This window comes from Molothrus ater, chromosome 1, assembly GCF_012460135.2.
Source record: "Molothrus ater isolate BHLD 08-10-18 breed brown headed cowbird chromosome 1, BPBGC_Mater_1.1, whole genome shotgun sequence".
NCBI lineage: Eukaryota > Metazoa > Chordata > Aves > Passeriformes > Icteridae > Molothrus > Molothrus ater.
This window is the reverse complement of record NC_050478.2, coordinates 91,906,720-91,926,836: the sequence shown is the minus strand read 5'-3', so window position 1 is coordinate 91,926,836 and position 20,117 is coordinate 91,906,720. Positions and strand designations below refer to the sequence as shown.

Genomic DNA, 20,117 nt, shown 5'->3' with positions numbered 1-20,117 from the left:
ACTATCATTTACACCTTAAATTGTTCTCAGTCCTCTTCCCTTATCTTTCCAATCAGAGTAAAGCTTTTTTATGGAACTAAATTCTTCTAGTTTCATTCATCTCCTTCATTTGTTTTTCAATTTACAGTAGCAGTAAAATACTGAATGCCTGGATACAATGTATGCTTTTGCCATATTTGTAATATGGGTATTGAGCTAAGTTTTTACAATATACTTGCTAAATCCTCCAAAGGACTATTTCTTCATTCCCTTGTTAAGCTGATGACTTTTTTCCTCCTGAAGAATTTGTAATGCTTAGAAAACATCAATAGTACTTACTGCACTTTACATTGTAACCAGAGGGTAGTCTTAACCTCAGGTTTTACCTCTGGGAAATTTGTGCAATACCTTTCAGTCATGTAAAATGCACACACAGTTGTTTAATCTAAATTTCACTTTGGCATTTCTTCTGTTTAATCTTAGGCTCATTGACTTTCTTTCCTTCTTGGTTTATTCCCTGAGGTTATGCACACAAACCACATGTAGGGGATGCCTCCCCTTTTAAGTCACTTCATCAAATCTTAGCTTTGGAGACCACCAGTTTTGGAGCCAGGGACTGTAGTTAAGGGCAGAGGGTCTGAAAGGGTTATTTCAGACATTCCATCCTTCACTCTTGACTTGTCTGTCTCTATTTTACTGCTGTATTTGTATTTATATAATACATACTGTTTCATGTGTCTGTATTTAAAAAAAATCACCACCAATTGTTTACTCTGCTCTTTCACTTTTCTCATGATCTGCCAATCATACATGAGGGGTTTTATTTTCTAATAAGCAGTCATCATTGCAATGATGCTCAGAATTAACATTTCTTTGTTTCAGTACTGTTTCTCTTACATCTTCTATGAGCTTCAAAGGAAACTTATTTTGCTTTAATTTGCTTCATAGCTGTCCTGTTAGGATTCAACCAAGGAGATTTGAGCTTGTACAGAGGATGTGCTGTTGGATCTACTTTTTTCTTCTGTATTTCTTGTAGATGCATTCTGAGTTCAGTAAGTGTAGATACCACCTCTTTCTGGGGATATCTAGTTTTCTAAAGCTCTAGTTTTCTAAACATCTTCATCTGTGAATTACACTTCACTTTGATTAATCATACCTCTCTCCTTATATGCCTTTTTTTCAGTCTGCACTACTGATGGACGGCACAGTACTTTTCCACAGAAACATTCAGAAATTATGCTTAGTTTCTGTAGCATGGTAGTCATTCATTTGTTCTGACCATCTAGAGAATATTCTCTGTTCATTTTCCCAGAGTTTTTCATTGCTAATAATGTATTCCTCTGTATAGCTCCTTGGCTGTCTCTGCTACACTAACGCATATACAGATTTTAATTCTGTAGTGTTATGAGTTTTGGCGTTGTTTCTTCTGGACCCTGATTTTTCAATATTTCTTTCTTCAACCTGCTTAGTGAATTTACCCTTTGTCTCTTCCTCTACATTTTAGAACTTGTCTCATTCTCTACATCTTAGAACTTGATTTGGTCTTTCCAAATTCTTTCCTTGTAAGGGATTTTCCCTTTTCTGCCTTTAGTGCCCAGCTCCATGTCTTATGTGTTGCTTGTGTGGCAGAAGTGTGGTCACATCTAGACAATAAGCAAAAAAATCTATATCAAATGTGTTTCTCATTTGAACTGTCACTCAATTATTCTGGAATCTTTTAGAAAGCATGGATATGGCCAGAGTGAGCTGTAAAGAAAGCTAAATTTTTGAATGCAAGTTTACATAAAAAAGCCCCAAACCCAAATGACTATAATACAAAAAAGAAAAATTATATCATGCTTACTAACATATAACAAAGAATTTCATTAATCAGAGTAGAAAAGAAGGGAGAGTTTAGGTATTCTCTGAGGAAAGAAGCAACAGTTTGGTAGAAGCTACAAAATGGCAAATGAAATTATGCTTGCAAGCAAAAGGAGTGAAATGGATTATGTAATTACTTCTTGCAATGTCTGAGAAAAAAAATGGGAAATGAGATAGGTTCTGTTATTTGTCAATTTAAGTCAACATTTGGTCATTCAGAACATTGTTATATACTAATCAGTTTAATAAATCTGAAACAAATATAACAAATACCCTAAATTGAAAGACTGAGGGAGTGTGTCTAGAAAAAGTTTATATGCATTTTCCTTATTGGAAAAGATCAGTAGAAAGAGAAACATTCATTAGTCCTAGCAGTGGAGCTTGGGTTTCCTTTTAGAATAATATTGTGCTCCAGTAATGCCGTGATGTGTTAGTTAGTCTTTGGAAACCTAAGTAAAAAGATACTATCAGTAAAGAAAAGGAGCAAATTTTTTTGGAAACAATGAAGGTAATTAAAAGCAAATTCTCTTCAGGGAAAGTGGCAGGTGCCTTTGCTACCTTTGATAAGTTCTTGTGGCTCCCTTTAGAAAATGTGGAGTGAATTTGCACAGAGCTACAACCCCAGCAGACTGGGTTAGGGACAGATGGTACCAAAAACAATTATTTGCTGACATTCAGAGCTCCGGATTGTATTTTCTCTTGATACATTGTGAATCCAGGGAAATTTCAGGCTGTCACAGAGAGGCCTTCATTTCTCAATTATTAGCTTTCAGCAATGACTTCAGTCTCAACAACTTCCAAAACAGGGCAACCATTTTACCCCATGATATCTGCTGCTTCTATTGTTGTGTTCTTGTAATGTTTCTCACCCGTCAAGTAACTTACCCAAAAGAGTAGAAACAAAACGGGTCACCTTTGCATGCTTTCTCAGGCTGTGGTTGACACAGGTGGTGGAAAAGCAAAATAAACCTTCCTCCTGACCTGAAACTGTCCTCATTTTTCCCTAAGAATTCTGCTTTTATGAACCTTTTTTGCTTCTGGGTCTCGCCTTGCAGGTTACAGAGAGATTAGTGGTAAAATTATTAGGTCCAGTCAGTCCATGTGAGTGAAGACAGGTGCAAGAATAAATGTCAGCCTGTCACACAGAAATGTTTACAATGAAAATGATCCCTGCATCTTGAAAAACAGCATTCTAGGGAATAGCAAGTAGCAGCAGTTTTTTTCCTTAAATATTATTTGTAGTATTGATTAACTGTAATTCCTCTAAGGCTATGGCTACATTAGCAAGCACTGCATGGAAATAGGAATTTGTCTGAGAACCCCAGGCCTTCATTAGATGTTTTGCTGGAAAATTTGCCTTGGTCTAGCTCTAGTCTGGGCCTGTAGGCTGAACCCATTAGTAATTGAAGTACCTTAGAGTCCCTGAAGCAGACTTTTTGGGTTCGCTTAATTTGAAGCTAAGACCTTTGTGTGCCTGGAATGTAGTTTTCAGTGCAGGGGTTTTGCTACCAAACCCCCCCCCCCCCCCCCAAAATAAAATAAAAAAAATTAATTCAGGGTCTGAACTGAAACACTGACATAAATGATTCTGTAATATGTGTACTTATCAACACTATCAGATATGGTGGTCATCTATCTCTAGAGCTCCTTCTATTTTCTATGTATTTTGCTGTCTGCTTCCGTATGTGCAGCAAGGAAGGGGTCCTTGACATTCCTTGAAAAGAGCTTTGGCTTATCCATCTACAGAGTGATGGACTTCCCCTTTCTGCTGACAAAGAATGTAGCAAGTAACTAAGTCTGATTTTAAAAAATAGCATTTACTGAAAACCATAGGCAGTTGCTACTACAACAACTTGATCAATGATCATGGCATGAGTTCAGCAACTACTTTTCTACTCATAGTCCTATAAAGTATGTGCTGACAAACTGGTGACCTAAGGACAGCTAAGAAATATGCATAAAGGAATCTGACACAGTAGAGATGTAGAGATATGCATTGCAAAATCATATAGACAAAGCTATTAAGATTATGATTTTAGTAGCTCCTTTCTTAAATCACATTGTTTTATGTTGGATGATAGCTGTTTGCATAATGAAAAGGGGATGTTCTAAGTGGGATATATGGAATTAGTATATTAATCTCAGAAAAGCTATTTTGGTTAATGAGTTTAATCTTTTGAAGGTTTTTTTCTGAGAGTCGGTATCCATATTTTTATGTCATAATAAATACAGCCCTGGATGTAAATCATCTGATTGCTTGATAAGAAGAATTCTAATACAAAACTAGTTAATCATACTTCAGTGCTTGTATTTTAAATGAATCTTAGCAGCAAGATTTCCAAGAAATGCACTGTGTTATACTCTCACCATAAAGTGAGAGTACAAAGTAAATCTCACCATAGATCAGGATTGATTTGTATACAATAAAGTAAGAAGTATGGAATTTTTTTTTCAGTTTTGATATCTGGTTGTGCTTGGTGCTCCAGACTGAGTGTTCTGAGCATATTTAGGTTGGATTTGCAAATTTCTGCTTTATTGGTTGCCTCCATTATTCAAAACATTATAGGTATTTTGTAGGTACATGAAAGTAAATCAGAAGATTGTGTTAGTTCTGAGAATTAACTAGTTAAATTGTAAAATTATCAGCACTGTAATATTTTAGAATCTTTATTTCATGTCCTCTTTGTAGAGTCATAGATATTAATATTTTGGAAAATAACCCCTTTAATAACATCTTCCATACAACTTTTCCTCAAATGGGAGAATTCTTCCTCTAAATGATCCCCAAAAGGAACACATCCTTTGTAGACTAGAAATAAGAAGTGTGTTTCTTATATAAAGGATAACATGCATAGACTATATTCTGCATAATTCCTTTCTTATTAGTGGCATGCACTAGACTTCTAAGTATTCTGAAAAAAATAAATCAAATGTTTTTACTTTTTTTCAAGAAGAAGAATTACCAATTCTTATGAATTTTTCAGAAAGCAGAAGTTTTCCCTGAATTTTGTATGAAATAATCAGAATACTTCATTGTGTGGATTATCAAAAAAATTTATTCCTCAGCTCTAGTCTATGGTAGCTGGTTTAAGTATTTTTTTCTCTTTCATAGGCAGGACGCATTAACTCAGTCTGTAAAATGTACTGTCACACTGCAAAGCATTAGCATAATTGGCTGGCACCTATTTCTTGGACATTCTGTCTGACAAACCCATGGGTCCTTGTGATTAAAATATGATGTATAACCTTGCTGATAGCTGTCTCCCAAGGAGAATAGCATAAAAAGTTGAGAAAGAGTATTTTACTAGGCTTGGAGTTGAAATTTAAGATTTGGAAATTGCCAAAGCATTTGCATATTTATACTAGTGATTATAACTACTCATCTGCTGTATGATATTAATCTTGCAGAAATTTGCTATTCATTGTAATAATTAAATCTTTAGTAATGTTTATTATTTGTTTAAAATGTATAGTATACATAATAATGTATATATTGAGATACATGAGCCATTGGCGCTTTCTAAAAGAGGGGAACAAATGTCGAAAGTCTGAAAAATCAGGAATTCTGGTACTGGGTGGGCTATAAGCACCATGATTTTTGCAGGTGCTGTTAAACCCTCTCTCATGCACTGTAGTACACAGTGAACTTTGATATACATGGAACATGCAGCGTATGTCTGAAGCACATTCCATACACATCATATGCAAAAGATAGAGAGGGAATGCTGTTGCTGTTGTCATTATGACATGTCCTTAACCAACACAGGCAACTGATTCCCTTTTGAAAATATTGAATTTGAGAGAAACTGTTACCCTTGAAAACTAAAAAGGCCAAAGGGCTTCTACTTGCAAAATGGTGCACATAATGGTGTAACAGATTTCTGTGGCATCTGTATTATTTCTGGCAGTCTTGCCTCTCTAGAAATGTATCCATGAGCATCTTGTCTTATGAGCAAGGCACATGCTACTGAAAGTAGCAGCTTTTACATATCATTGTTCTTGTTAAGTGGAACTCCATTTGCTGCATTATTTCAGCTCAGCAGAGCAAGAAAAGTTCACCCAGCACAATTTGGAAATAGAAAGAAGTTACCATCAAACAGTGCTTTTGTGTAGCATGTGGTTTTTTTTATTTTAAGATCTAAGACCCTGCAGCCTAACAAGGACAGAAGGAACTGCTGTGTCCCTTCAAAGAGAGGGAACTTTACCTTCTTAGAATGATGGAGGAGCTCGTTCTGGTAAGCTAATGAGTCACAGTGTGCTAAATCTTACAGCTGGCACAGGACTTGAATGGCCATCTGTTACTAAAATGTTTCTTTTCTGAAAATGTTTTTGCTTTCAAAAATTATTGCATGGCAAACAGGAGATTAGGTTTTATAATCATTGCACTATTCTTTTTTAGGTGAAAGCACAGCTTCAAAAGATGGGAGCTTTTCAGCCCATAAACATATTTCTCCGTCAAGAAATTGACCGGATGCAACTTGTTATATCCAGAGTTCGAACTACACTGACTGATCTCAAATTGGCTATTGATGGTAAGCTACGATATCAAACATTGTAATTAAGGTGCAATATTTATTGCTAGCAGTTGCTTATACCATATAATTAAATAAATATTTCTTCTTCTTTCCTTCCTTTCTCTTTTGTTCCTTCCCTCACACTGTTTTTCTCTTTTTCTCTGTCTTTATCATATGACCACTAATTCTAGCCCTTAAAATCTCCTGATTGCATCTCTAAGGACACTCCACCTAAATTTATTCTGCACTCATCTTCTCCAGTATTGCAGTTCGTGTCCCTTAGCTACTACTTCACTTCTGTGATTCTCTCTAGGATCCTACAGAGCTCAGAGGAATTGCATGAAAAAGTCCATGCGCCGTGTATACCAGAGTTATTTAAGAAATTAAGCTGAGACATAATGATATAGAACAAGGTAGAAGGGTTGCTGCTAAGTAATTGAGAGACAGGGAACTCAGGAGGCAAGGTGAAAAAGACTCCAATTTAAGGTGAAATTTGACACATTTGTGAAACTGGCTATACCAAATGGCATGTCTCTAAATGGAAGCTGAAGTGAGTGGCAGTGTCAATCAAAAGAGAGAGAGAGACAGTTCTCATTTAGGCTTCACAGGAGGCAGGAAACAGCACTCTGTATCTCCCAGAGACAGGAGTATTTGGCTGAAAGTGAGCAATGGTGAATGAAGTTAAAAAACCCCAAGAGTAGAGGCAACTAGAAGCAGATGGAAAATTTGATCAGAAAAAGAGTGAGAAAAAAGAAGGGATAATGATGTTGCCATCTGCTTTTTGTTTTCACTTCCTATTTTTCTTCCTCTTTTGCAAGAGTTGAAAAACCCAGGAAGGAAAGTGTACTGTTGCTCAGCCAAACTTTTTGAATTAAGAAATCAAAATGGAGCAGGAATGGGTAGATTCCACTGGTAAAGCTCTCACCCAAGTCTGCTGTTCTCTAGCAGAGACACAGAAATTATCTGACAGAGCAAACTGTCCTCACAGGGAGCAGGTCAGAATGCCTCAGAATTAGTCCCTTCTGACGCAGCTGATGGCATTACTGTAATCTGTCTTACTGGTGTTCTGACAATGTCTTTCATGAAGGGGCATTATTTTTTAATTTGTATTTTTATTACACAAGGATCAGAAAGTATTTCTTTTTCTCTATCATTTGTATGATACACTAAGACAACAAGACATGCTTCAGAAACCTCATGCCTCTAATCTGAATCTAGGAAAGATGTGCCCAAGGCTAATAATCTTTCATATCCTGTAATAACATACGTAAAGATCAGGCTGGAAGAAACAATTGTCCTCTCTTTCTGAGCTGAAAGTTCCCTTTTATATGTGAATAGAGTCCCTTTTCAAGTATATAAAAGGAATGTTTCCATCTAAGAAAGTGTTAGTCTTTCCTTGATTGTGACAGATATATTTAAATTCTCAATATGTATAATATTCTGCAGAGGCTGCATGAGTAACATAATTTATTTGCACTTCACATTCAGTTCCACAGTGGGCGCAGTCCTCTGCCAGATGTTTAATCAAGTTAATGCTGTAACTTTCATGCAATTCTCTAAAACATAATTTCTTACAGACAGGCAAGTTAAATATAGTGAAAAATTGCTCTGAAAACAAAATTGGATGTATAGTTAACAATAACAATTAATGGCTTCTGGCATGTTCATGCTATATCAAGTGCATGTGGTAGACTGTTAATTAGGGGGTGGAAAGAACATTTAGGCATTCTATCTCAGCAAAAGGGAAAACCCCAAACTGTCTCATACTAGATTCTCTCCCAAAACTAGTCAACTGCAATGTCAGGTCATCTGAGGTGCTTCATTTTCTTTACAATGAGGTAAACTGATGTGCCTGCTCAAACAGGTCATGTAATTTTTGACATCTGCCCTGCTCATGTATCTGGCTCTGGCTTCATGAACCTGTTAAAGCCCAGCACCCACTTTAAGCAGACCTAAAATTTCAAATAAATTTGGTGTTTAAGAATATAGTGTGTCTTTAGGTTGTGAAAGGAAGTCTGAATGTCTGATTCTGCAGTTTGGATGTGAATGGATGGACCTTGTTATTTTGATGTTGCTCACCAAGGTAATGTAAAGCCCTCCTCAGGGGCTTTTGAGGTAATTTGAGGCAATGTAAAGCCCTCCTCAGGGGCTTTTGAGGTAATTTGAGGTAATGTAAAGCCCTCCTCAGGGAGAGCCCACGTGCAGCTGAACATGAGGGATTAAGAAGGAATTTGCAGACACAGTTTTGTCCTTCTGTCCAGAGGGCAGAGTAAGCAGTTCAGCTTTTGGGAGGGGTGAGGATGCTCAGCATGTGTCCAACATGTTTGTTGGCAAATATGCCCCAGAAGCTTGCTTCTCCACCAATAAACTTTGCTGCCCAGAGGGACACTTTTTCTGGATCAAATTGTAGTAATTAGATTGTAGCTGCACTTTGTACTCTCACTTATGTCCCAACCATTACTTCTGCTTTAATTACTTATTGATTGCCCAGAGTTTATTTCACAGTTGGCATAATACAGAGCTTCACCATAAATCAGAACACAGCAGTGATGGTTGTCCTTTTGAGTGCCCTAAATAGAAGCCATGTTCCAAACAGAGAAATCTTTTCAGAGACAAGGAGAAGACATGGGGTTTGCACCAAAAACGCCACATCTTAATGGGTTATGAGCAGCAGATCTTGAGCCCCTGTCAGAAGATGACAATTCTTTGTAGGGCAGTATCCAAGCTGTAGAGTCTTACCTCCTGCCTCTGGCAGTGTAGAGGCTTCTGGCACAGAATACTGATCCCCCACTCTTTACTGTAAAGAGGATACTTCAAAGCCCCTCTCCTACTAGTGAAGGCACTGTCTCTAAATGCAATAAAATCTAATGACACATCCAGTTATTCCTAGCCTTTTAGAGTTTGTTTGAGTTTGTCTGAATGTGGCCTGTCTGTGAGATTTTGTAGGGCTGTCTTTATTTCTCCATGCACTGCATAAGAGTGGTAAGCATTTTGATGTCTTCTCTTGGTGAAGAAAGTGAGAAGAGAGATTCTGTGGGAGTGTTTTCCATGAATGAAGTGGAGCATACTTGTAGTAACACTGAAAGTGGATATTGAATCCTTGGCAATGGAAATATGCACAGCTTTTAGTTTGATTTTAATCCTTATTCTTTTTAATCCAGTTAACATTGTGTTTAAGGGCTTCTTGTGAGACAAAAAAATGCTTAACTCATTACTTATATCTGGGTTCTACTTTGGTCATAAAACTGTATCCACTTGGTTCTGGTTTCTGGTACCTTACAGCTTTGTGTTTTCAAACTAATCCTTGGGAATTGCCTAAATTGCCCACTTCATGAACAAGTGAAGAATATCAGAGAAACTTTGGATTTTTTAATCTTTTCATGTCATGTATGTGCCCCATGATCACGGAACTCCCACTGCTATTTGTACAGTATTTACAGAGTTAGGAGAGAGAAGTCCTTTCCTCATAACATGTTTCCTGAAAATACAGCAGTTCTATGGCAATGTAGTTCTACACATGTTATAGGAGTTATGTAGGATTTTTAGGTCATCTACACAAGCTCATGAGTGAAGCCCACGATAAAGATTCACTACTTATCAGTTTCTCTGGGTCTGGATTGAAGGCACTTGAGACAGTAGTTCATATTTGGACTCAAGTGTTTATTATTTCTTATGAGTGAAACAGTCTCACAAACATGAGTTCTGCAGCCTTTCATTAGAAGGCACAAAATGGCTAACAAACTTTTGTTACAAGGTCTTTTAAGACTAAACTATCCAATTAAGAACCGGCACCTAGATTATTTTCCCTTTTAACCCCATAACTGATCCCGAGGAGCCCGCAATGCAGACTTTTCTGCCCAATTACAAAATGCCACCCAACACCCATGAAGAAGAAGGAAGAAGAAGCATGAAGAAGAAACCCAGGACAACACCCTGTTCCCTCCATCTTGCTTCCATCCACAACATACTAAAAATCCCAAAACCTAAATTTCTCACCAAGTGATACACCTACACTACTCTCTATAATCCATTTCACACTTTTGTGGATTCTAGTCTATCCTGAAGTCTAGGAAACTTTCTCTATGTATGAGGGTCAAAGTCAGTGCTCCCCTGGGGATCAGGGCACCCCAGAGCAGACAGAGAAATATTCCTGGTGCCCTGGGTTTTCACAATTACTTTTTTCCGACTCTGAACACCATGAAGTTGAAAGTACCATTTGTATCATGATGCCGAAAGGAATTTCTGTTCATCGTATGTAGCACCTTATAACAGGGATATAAATGAAGTCTAAAAGAGTCAAAAGAGGTAGCTGGTGATTTATTTTAACCTACATAGTGAAAAAGTGAAGCTCAGGAAACTAATCTTGCCAGAGTGCATAGGAAAGGTAATTTCCCATGAAAGGAGAAGTATGGACTCATTCCCCATGTCTGGCTAAGTTCTGTTTTGACTTGTAATGGTATAAGACTGCTAACACTAACACAGTTTTAGTTTTGGTGTGTGTGTGTGTGTGTGTGTGTGTGTGAGGCTTGTAGGGATTCATCACTTTTGGATGAGGATTTTGTTTGAAAATATTTAAGAGCACTCAGTAAAGATATTAATGGAATGTAACAATCATTTGAGGAATGAAGGAGATGAGTCTAGTATGTCTTGCGGTGTAGGGTGTAGTTACTCTTGGCTCAGCAGCTCTCATCCATTATTTAATTCTCATCCTGATAAGAATGCCAGAATGCCTCCTGTTGTCTTTCACAGTGTGGCACATCATTTCTGAACTTCTTAATAGGTCTTACATATGCTTGCCATGATGCTGGCCAGGACAACTGTTTAGAAACACACACTGCACATTAAGGACAAAGTGCAGAACAGAGTTTTTCTGCCTGTTGTATTGCTCTAGCTCAGGGTAGTGATTTGTATTACTTTTTTTGCAGAGGTGTGTGTGGATTTTCATCTTCAAATTACTGCTTTAAACTTTAAAGAGAAAACAGAACAGGGGCAAAGGTTAGATGCTGCCGGAGAGAGTACCAGCCTACAAATAAAACATGAGAGAGTGTTGTGCATTGCAGGTCTTGGCTGCCTGTTTTACCCTTCCCGTTCTAGAGTTGGAGCAAAAGAAAGTGACAAACTTTTGAGGGGCCTAGAATTAAAACAGTTAACAGGAATTTAATGAGCTTCTGAGAACTTCCTGGGAATTACCTCCAAATGCTTAAGTGAATAAGTACAGAAAGTGAAGAAAGAGGAAAACACCCAAAGAACTGCCCGAAGCAAAGAAGTCGACTTCTATCAGCACAGCAGTGGTGGTCACAGAGCTGGCAGAACCTTCTAAATCTTGCAAAAAAAATAGTTTTAGGTATAGGAAAACATACATTCTCTTTTATACCTTGTGCCTTTGGGTGGAAAAATTAAAAAAGCTTTGGAGAAAACACAGGCAAGTGTTAGCTGTTGCCATAAGGAAGAAAGAGAGGAAAACTTAGGAAGTTATAAACAAGTTGGTATTTTCTTTTCAACACGTTCAGCAAAGAAGAGGGAATTGGAGCTTGGTGGTGGAGGCAAGGTGTGACTGCCTCAAGAGCAAAACAGTTGTTTGGGAGGTAAACTTGAGTGGGATTAAAGGCTGAAAAGGTCAGTTTCTGGGGCTGAGAACTGGGGCAGTCAATAATGGATTGATGCTTTCACTGAGCTTTTTTCTCTATGTACTCTTCAGGCTAGCTTAACAGATGCAGTGTCTAGCAAGTATTGTCCTCCAGGGCTAGTCTCCAATTTTATTATAATGATATCAGCTATTGGGAAATTGTACTTGATGGAGAAAGTAGCTTTTTCTCATTTCATTTATATCCTACATGATTATTCTTGTTATATTTGATTTACATCTGTGCCTGTGGGAAGAGAATCAGTCAGTGGACCAAGGCTTTTTTTGGTTCATGCTGGAATTTAAGATCCTTCCTTTGTTCCTAACTTTAGCTACTCATTTAAATGAGCTATGCAAGTTTCCTAGACCAGATAGACACTTTCATAAATGTGAAATTTAAAACAGATCCAAATTTTACAAATTTCACAGTTTTCAGATTCAATTTGTGGGAGATATGAAAGTGAAAAGGGTCAACTCCAAGAAATAATACAAGCTCCTCATGTAGCCTATTCAAAGCATTATATCTATTGAATGAATCACCTTAAAACCAGATCACTTTAAAAAACCAGATTATTTACTTTAACCATCAATAAAAACTAGTTATCCTCAGAACTGAGAAGTTTTATTTGGGTTATTCACCACTCAGCAAGAGGACAGATTTAGATGTGGTGTAGAAGGGAGATGGTATAAATGTAGGGAAATCAAAAAGGGGAATCCTAATTTCCAAACTGTGAATACTGTGCAAACCATATGGTTATAGCAGATATTATTTTTAAAGTATGGAAATGCCTTCTTTTCTTTAACTGACCTGACCCTTCATCAGTAATTTTTGGATGGCCTTTATTCCATTCAAGAAAGGGAATACCATGGGGTAACCCCCAAAATAACCAAGTTATAAACAGTTGGCATGTCTGATTCATAGAACATTCGAGCCTGTCATGTTAAGTTCATAGGACATTCAGTCTATGAGCCCTAGTACAGGGCTCTGGAGTTCTCAGAAGTTAAATATGAGAAGCCTATGACATTGTACTATTCATTCAATTTATCAAAGATAGTTTTTCAAACACCGTTATCACTTTTGTCCAGAAAGATGGCGTGATTTTTCTCCTATGGTACTGATTTTATTTCTGACAATTATTCAATTATTTTATTTTGGGTTGTTTTTTTTTTTTTTATTTTTATCAGACTATTTTGGCTGCAGGAATGCATCCCAACACCCACAGATGCCATTTAGTGCTGAAATTCAAGCACTGGATGCCTACTGCCAGAGATGACACCCACTCACTAGGAATATTTATGCAGAGATACGGGCACGGCCTGAGCTGTGAACATACCTCATCCTCAAGAACACTCTGGCTTACATTCTCAACAGCTGCTCTGAGTCATAGCAGGCAGACTTCCCAAGGGATTTCACAATGCTTCAGGGCAGAGACTGGTTGTATCTTCCTATTTAAAAAGCTCCAGCCTGCCCAGAAGAATTGAGAAAGAAGGGAGAAAGTTGAATGTATCAGCCTGAAAACAAGGAATAACCAGAGATGAAAGAGTTCTTCCTTTCTCAGTTCAATGGTAGTGATCCCCAGGGCTAAACCAGGATGCTCCTCACTTGTTTTGTGCTCTCAGTACAGTTGCTCTGAAGTTGAAACCAATATGCATTGCAAGACTTTTCCCCCCACTTTTTCTATCTCTAAAAGGTGAATAAAGTGTATGGTGTAATACTACACTTTTCTAAGCAAAGTGGAGAGGACATGGAGTGGCTTATTTCTTAAATGTTGGTTCTCTTAGAATGTTGGTTATATATTAGAGAAGGTTAATAACCAAAGAGAAGGCTTACTATTTATGTTATAAAAATCTCTTAGCTACCCCAGAGTGTGATTCTGTGCCTGATTACAAAGCGGTTGCAGAGAATGCAGGATAGGTGCTATTTTTTTAATATTTACAGTTTGGTAAAAGTTAATGGCTTTCTCAAATAATTTGTTGCACCAAAAAGAGGTGCATATAAATGAAAACAGATCACTCATTATCTGCTAGAAGAAATTGAGGCATATTTGCCATTTATATGTTGTAGAATGCACTAAATTTGCACGCGCTACAATAAGGACTGTTTAGGTTGTAGTACTGTATTCTTCAAAATTAGGCTGGTGTTTGGTTTCCTGGATGCTCTTTTCCTTCCCCTCAACTGAAGCCCTTCAACCTTAGTGGAAGAAGGGATTTGAAATGCTTTCTTTTTACAGGCCACATTTCCTTATGGGTATGTTTGCATGGACCATTGCAGTTTTTCTTTGCAGTCACCCAGACCCCTTCCCTTTCCTTTACATGTTCTGTGATGGAAGCCACTTAATTGTGTTTGGTATCTCATGTTGTCCCTGTGGGAATTACAGCAGCTGTGTGTATGATGATGCACTAAACTTTGGTTTTATATGAATATTTAATCAAAGTTGGGGTACCAGACCAGTTTCTGTAAGAGAATAACAGAACCAGTTTCTGGAACAGAGAAGTCATCCTGAGGCATGGCTCTGTTTCAGATCTCTATTGAAAGTACACAAGGTGTAGGAACTTCTAGCACATGGAAGGGTGAGTATCACTGAAAAATCGCTGTCTTAGTAAATGCCAACATTTTAGTGGAGAGAACAGCACTATGCATGGACTACATGAGTATGCATTGCCAAAAAAAAAAAAATCCTGCCTTTAGCTTTATTCTAGCTCCTGCTTTCCCATTGAGAATCTTGATAATGGAAGTGTACAAAGTTATCATTAGTAATAGTGAATTTCATGAATATAATCACAGCTAGTACATGCTTAGGATATAGATGAGTTACACAGTGTATCTCTATCATTGATCATGCATGTAGGATCCATTAAAATTTATAAAACAGTTTTCAATGGTTAATCACATTCCAGACACACTGTGAATATAATGAATACAAATAATGTGTATGAGGGAGAAGAAGTTGTTTAAGAAACATATCTTTGTTTCTGATCAAAACAACAGAAGAAATATCATTTATCTTATCGCCTTCAGCTTTGAATCAAGTCTTATAATTTTGAACAAATTAACTGCAAACTGATAAGACTGCAGCGCTACAGGTGTGCAATTAAGGCACAACAAAAGAGGGTTTATTAGACTTTGAATGTCATTTGGAAGTTTTAATTGCCTTTGCAAGCTAGGGGAAAGTTCATTCTGAACATTTTACTTATCTTCCAGGAACCATAATTATGTCAGAAGAATTGCAAGATGCTTTAGATAATATTTATGATGCTAGAATTCCAAAACTGTGGTTTAGGATTTCCTGGGAGTCAAGTACTTTAGGATTTTGGTTTACTGAGCTTCTTGAGCGAAACCAGCAGTTCAGCAGCTGGCTGCAGGATGGCCGTCCAAACCAGTTCTGGATGACAGGATTCTTTAATCCTCAGGTAAGATTGCCACGTTGACCTTCATAACTTCTGAGTAACAGCTAAATTAGACCTTGGGAGAACTTCAAGTTGACTTAATATTGACTATGCGAAGTATAATCTATATTGATTTTTTAGCATAAATATAGAATGAAACATCTTTGGTATCTACTGAAGAAATCTTTGCTAGAACAAAATAATGCTCCTGAAATAATGAAATACATCTTTTGGCTGTTTAATTATTGTGAGGAAATTGGGTAAGTACATGCTTTCACATTTCAACTTAATCTTCTTTTTTTTGCCTCTTCTCTACTATAGTAATCTGTTTTTATTTATTGCATGAAAATCCCTCTGAGTACAACACAAGATAAGTTCCAGAACTTTGACATAGGAAGAAGAGATTTGGACTTGGTTCTCAATCCTTGCAAATCAGTTCCTTGAAACGGAAGGTTTGTTATTCATACCACCCCAGAATTGTGCCAGACAGGGTCTGCAGAGACATATAAAAAATACAGCCTCTCATCTGCACCATCTAAAATAAAAACCTGGCATGAAATGAAACACAAAAAGGGAACAGCTGAGAGGAGAGTTAAAAGAAGTAAAGTATACATACCTAGATGATGTGTAGTTTCTTTGCAGAGCTATCCACATTCATTAAAGCTTTTTATGATTCACAGATGTTTGTGGGAAGTGTGAGTTGTGGTAATGAGTCATTGTGAGAGTATCCAGCCAACAGGTTTCTATGAAGCCTTAGGAAAGAGCTATTTTAAAGATCTATTTTAATCTCAGTACTTGTTAGCAATGCAAAAGCTAGCTTAAACAGCTGCCTAGAATAGAGAAAACAACAGTGGCAAATATTCTCTAGGACTACTGCTGGGAAATATCCATCTATCATCTATCCTGGATGTGTGTCAGCTGTCTGCTGGTACAACTTTATAGCATGGAAGGGGGCTCACAGAACCCCTGAGCAAAGAGTTCTTGAGTAGCAGGGAGAGGAGTAGGAGTTCTAATAAAATGATTGTGCTTCCACACTTGGTTTGCTAACGACACACTGATAGCAGCAATCTAAAAGACTTCTAAGTAACTTTTGCAATGGTCAGGCTGGATGCAACCCTAACAGCCTTTTGGCTTTGTTGGTGTTTGCTTTTGCACTACAGATGAGCAAAAGCTGATAGAAATTTTGTACTGGACATTTCAGCTGGCTTTTTTGTGCTCGGGGGTTGTGTCAGTTCTGAAATTTGGCCAGCTCAAATTTGGCAGCCTACATTTTTTTGGATCAAAATAGCTGAATTTCTGAAAAGAGCTGCCAAATAATCAGTGTAAAATGTCCCCAAACAAATTGTGATTTAATAGACCATAGTAAATGAGAAAGCCTCTAGAAATACAAAAATTACACACTTCATAACCCCTAGTTCCTAAAGTCCCTAAATACATTGTGTGCAGAGATTAAAAAATTTATTTGTGCTGACAATCACAAGCTTAAGAATCAGATGGTTATTGTAGTCACCATTTTCTGTAACCTAGGCTGTGGGAGTGGCTCATTCTAAAAAAGCAATTCACTTGAGCAAAGACTAATTTTCTATTTAATTAACTATTATTTTGTTAATAGCCATACTACTGTGTTTAACATATTCAGAATTTCACATATTCAGAAAATTGATTTTTGTCTTCTTAAACGAGCTGAGGTGATGAGGTATTAGTGCTGCAGTTCTAATGGCTTGTTTGTAATACCTGAGAAGTTGTCAGAAAAACTCATTTGTGAGATGAAATGCAGCTCCTAAGTCATTTTCCTACTAGCATGTATCTCACTGTTAGCTTCACAGTCAATGGATAAATGCCATGGATAACGCAAGGCAATAAAATAGATTTATAGCGCTGGGAAAACAAGGCATTCTGGCAATAAAAAATAATATAGGACCAGACTCTGCCTTCTCTTGGACTGTTTATACACTAGGATAAATTCAGTAATTTCACAGAAGTTAATCTTTATTTTTAGTGATATAAATGAGGGCTGGCTCAGACTTCTATGCAAAAGAAACCTGATGCCCCATGTGTGTCTGCACTGGGCCAAGATAACTGGGGTGAAAAATGCAAGAAATGCCATGAATTTTCTTCCCTCCTGGAAGTTAATCTGAGGTTACTGGATTTTTTTTTCATCAAAAACTTGACATTAGGTGTTTCTCATTTCTACCTCCCAATTTCCAATTAGTGGCTGACACTGTTTTATTGTTTCCTTGTTTGCATCTCCGTATCCAGTTCCTGTCACTTGTCCTATATATAGATTTTAAGCACTGTGAGGCAAAGCTGTCTTTCTGGTTGTGTAGTACTCAGCATAATGACACCTCAACCTACTTCTGTGACCCTTAGATGCCAAAGTAATGTGAATACTAACCAGAATATGAAGCAGAATGCCTCCATTCCTCAGTGTCCGCTTAATTCTAGCAAACCTGCTAGTTCTAGCAAATCTGCTCTATATTTGCAAAGTGCCAAACAAGGAACCTCCAAAGTAAGGTAAAGGAGAGAATATGATTCTGAGAGCAATAGACTTAACTGATTTTCATGGTTTTTTGTCATAACTTCCATGTGTGTCTGCTTTCCCTCACTAGAAGGTTCAGAGTCAGTTCACATGAGTTGTTATATGGCAAAGGGGCAAAGCTTTAGCAGGTTTCCGTGAGCTGGACAGGGAGAAATTGAGGAAAGGCAAACACACAAATACAAGAAAAATACCAAAAACCTAACCAACCAACCAAAACAAAACAAAAAAAGAAAGGCTTACCAGAAACTGAAACAAATGTCATGGTAACTGGTACATTATGTCCCTGACGGAGGATTTTGGGATGAACCAGAGCCTCAGCTGTACAGTGGCACCTCAAGCCACTTGATTCTGTCTTGCTCTTTGTTGTGTCATACACCCACTCTGGAACACCCAGCTGGGCCTCCAGCTCACAGCTGCAGTCTTCAAATGCTGTCTCGGATTCATTCAAATGAGCAGATAAGCATGAAAAGTCCCATTGCAGAAAGAGTATAGGTCCTGCAATCTCTAGGAATAATCTGCTATCTAAACCTTATCCCTGAAGACAACTCACAGCTTGGAGCTTACTTTTATTCTAGTGTTTCCATGGTGCCTTTGAACTGATTCCCTTAATACAGTCATGGCTCTGTCCTCTTCAGGCTCTTCTTTCTTTAATATTTCAGTTTATCTGGGATCCAGTAGCCCTCTGGGGCCTTACAGCAGTGAACACTTAATGTATTTTAAACTATTGGTTCTGGCATGTTTCTACAAATTAAAATTCCACAAATTACTGCAATGATTCTGCTTTCATGTAATGGCATTTCTGATAGAAGAACTTGGCCTTTAATCCTGTCTCCCTCAGCAATACACTGGAGTTCTCAACCACTTTGAATGCAATTACCATTATCTGTGCTATCACAAAGCCTCTTTGAAACACTTGTCCTGGGGTCTCTGGTATTATATTAATGAGGAGCAACCAGTGTGAGTTAACAGAAACATCTGGGTTCCTGAAAGTCATCTCATGGTCTCATAACTTGAAGGGTATTGTATTCTCATAACTTGAAGGGCATTGCATGGCGACCAAGTGCTTGGAGCACTCCAGTCCTATCAGCCAGAGACTGGCCCCTGCATTCAGTAGACAATTTGCTGATTTTCCCACATCTGACTTCTTTCCATTCATTTGGTCCTAATGGTTAGCTCAACAGAGCATCCCGTTCTGTGAATATTGAAGAAAAAAACTCTTTCAATTTCCTCATTCAATTCCCTCCTTCCCATCCTGATTGCTTCCTTGCTGTGCTGTTGGCTCACCGATTCCCACCTTTGTGTGTTCGTCATGTGGCTCTCTATCCCCCCATCTCTGTCTCCAGATGCTTTAGTTCCCTGTTCTGAAATATGTCAAGAAATTTCCTATTTCCTAGGTGTCCTTTTCATTGGTCTTGCATATTCAATTTTGTGTTTTATTTGTTCACCTCCTCACGACACAAATGGGTTACCACATCTACAGCATGACCACTGGAACAGCAAAGGAGTCTGCCCTCCCATCTCTAAGGACTAAGGCACTTCCCATGTACTGAACTGTGCTTTCCCATGGACAGCTATATCAGGGAAGCTAAAAAGCATATTCAGCCTGGCTTGTCTTTTGATAGTTTATACCAATCTCATGAGATTGTAGCTCTCTAGAACAGAGAGTTAGTTTTATTCTGTGCTGCTGGAGTGCTCTGGCTTTATCTTGCTGTTGTCTAAGATACTATGTTATTGTAGTATATAAAGACTTAACTGAGCAAAGTGTCAGAGGCATTTCAGTATTTAATGGCATGATTCCACCTGGTACTTCCTTTGTGTTCTGTAAGGGCTTATTTGTTGACTGAAAAACATTTCTTACAACGTTTAGTATAAGAAAAGATGAATAATATAGCCAGTGTTAGAGAAATTAGAAATCACCTGTGTTTGGAATCTCTCAAAACACATTAATCTGGTATATAATCACATTATGTACATCTCTCGATCTGGTTGGTTGTAAAAAAAGGCATGAGAGGTGAATTATACAGACACTTCTGATGTATTGAGTAAGCCAACTTGGGGGCTGCTTAGCACCAACATGTGCACACCAGTCATGTATGGATGCATGGTACTGGATTTACACTACCAAATTTAGTTTATATGCCCATGAAATTCTGTGGAATGAGCTTTAATATAGCTGGTGTCACTTACATAGGAAAAAAAAAAGTTTTAAATGGTT

General features: G+C 37.7%; 1 protein-coding gene across 1 annotated transcript in view; it reads left to right on the top strand.

The window, feature by feature from the left end:
• LOC118694662 (dynein axonemal heavy chain 5-like) overlaps positions 1-20,117 on the top strand; it is a 149,647-nt gene that overhangs the window by 127,206 nt on the left and 2,324 nt on the right. Inside the window, exons 74-75 of the mRNA XM_054517570.1 lie at positions 6,239-6,371; positions 15,179-15,387. Of these exons, the coding sequence (XP_054373545.1) occupies positions 6,239-6,371; positions 15,179-15,387 (342 nt within the window). The remainder of the gene's footprint in view (positions 1-6,238; positions 6,372-15,178; positions 15,388-20,117) is intronic.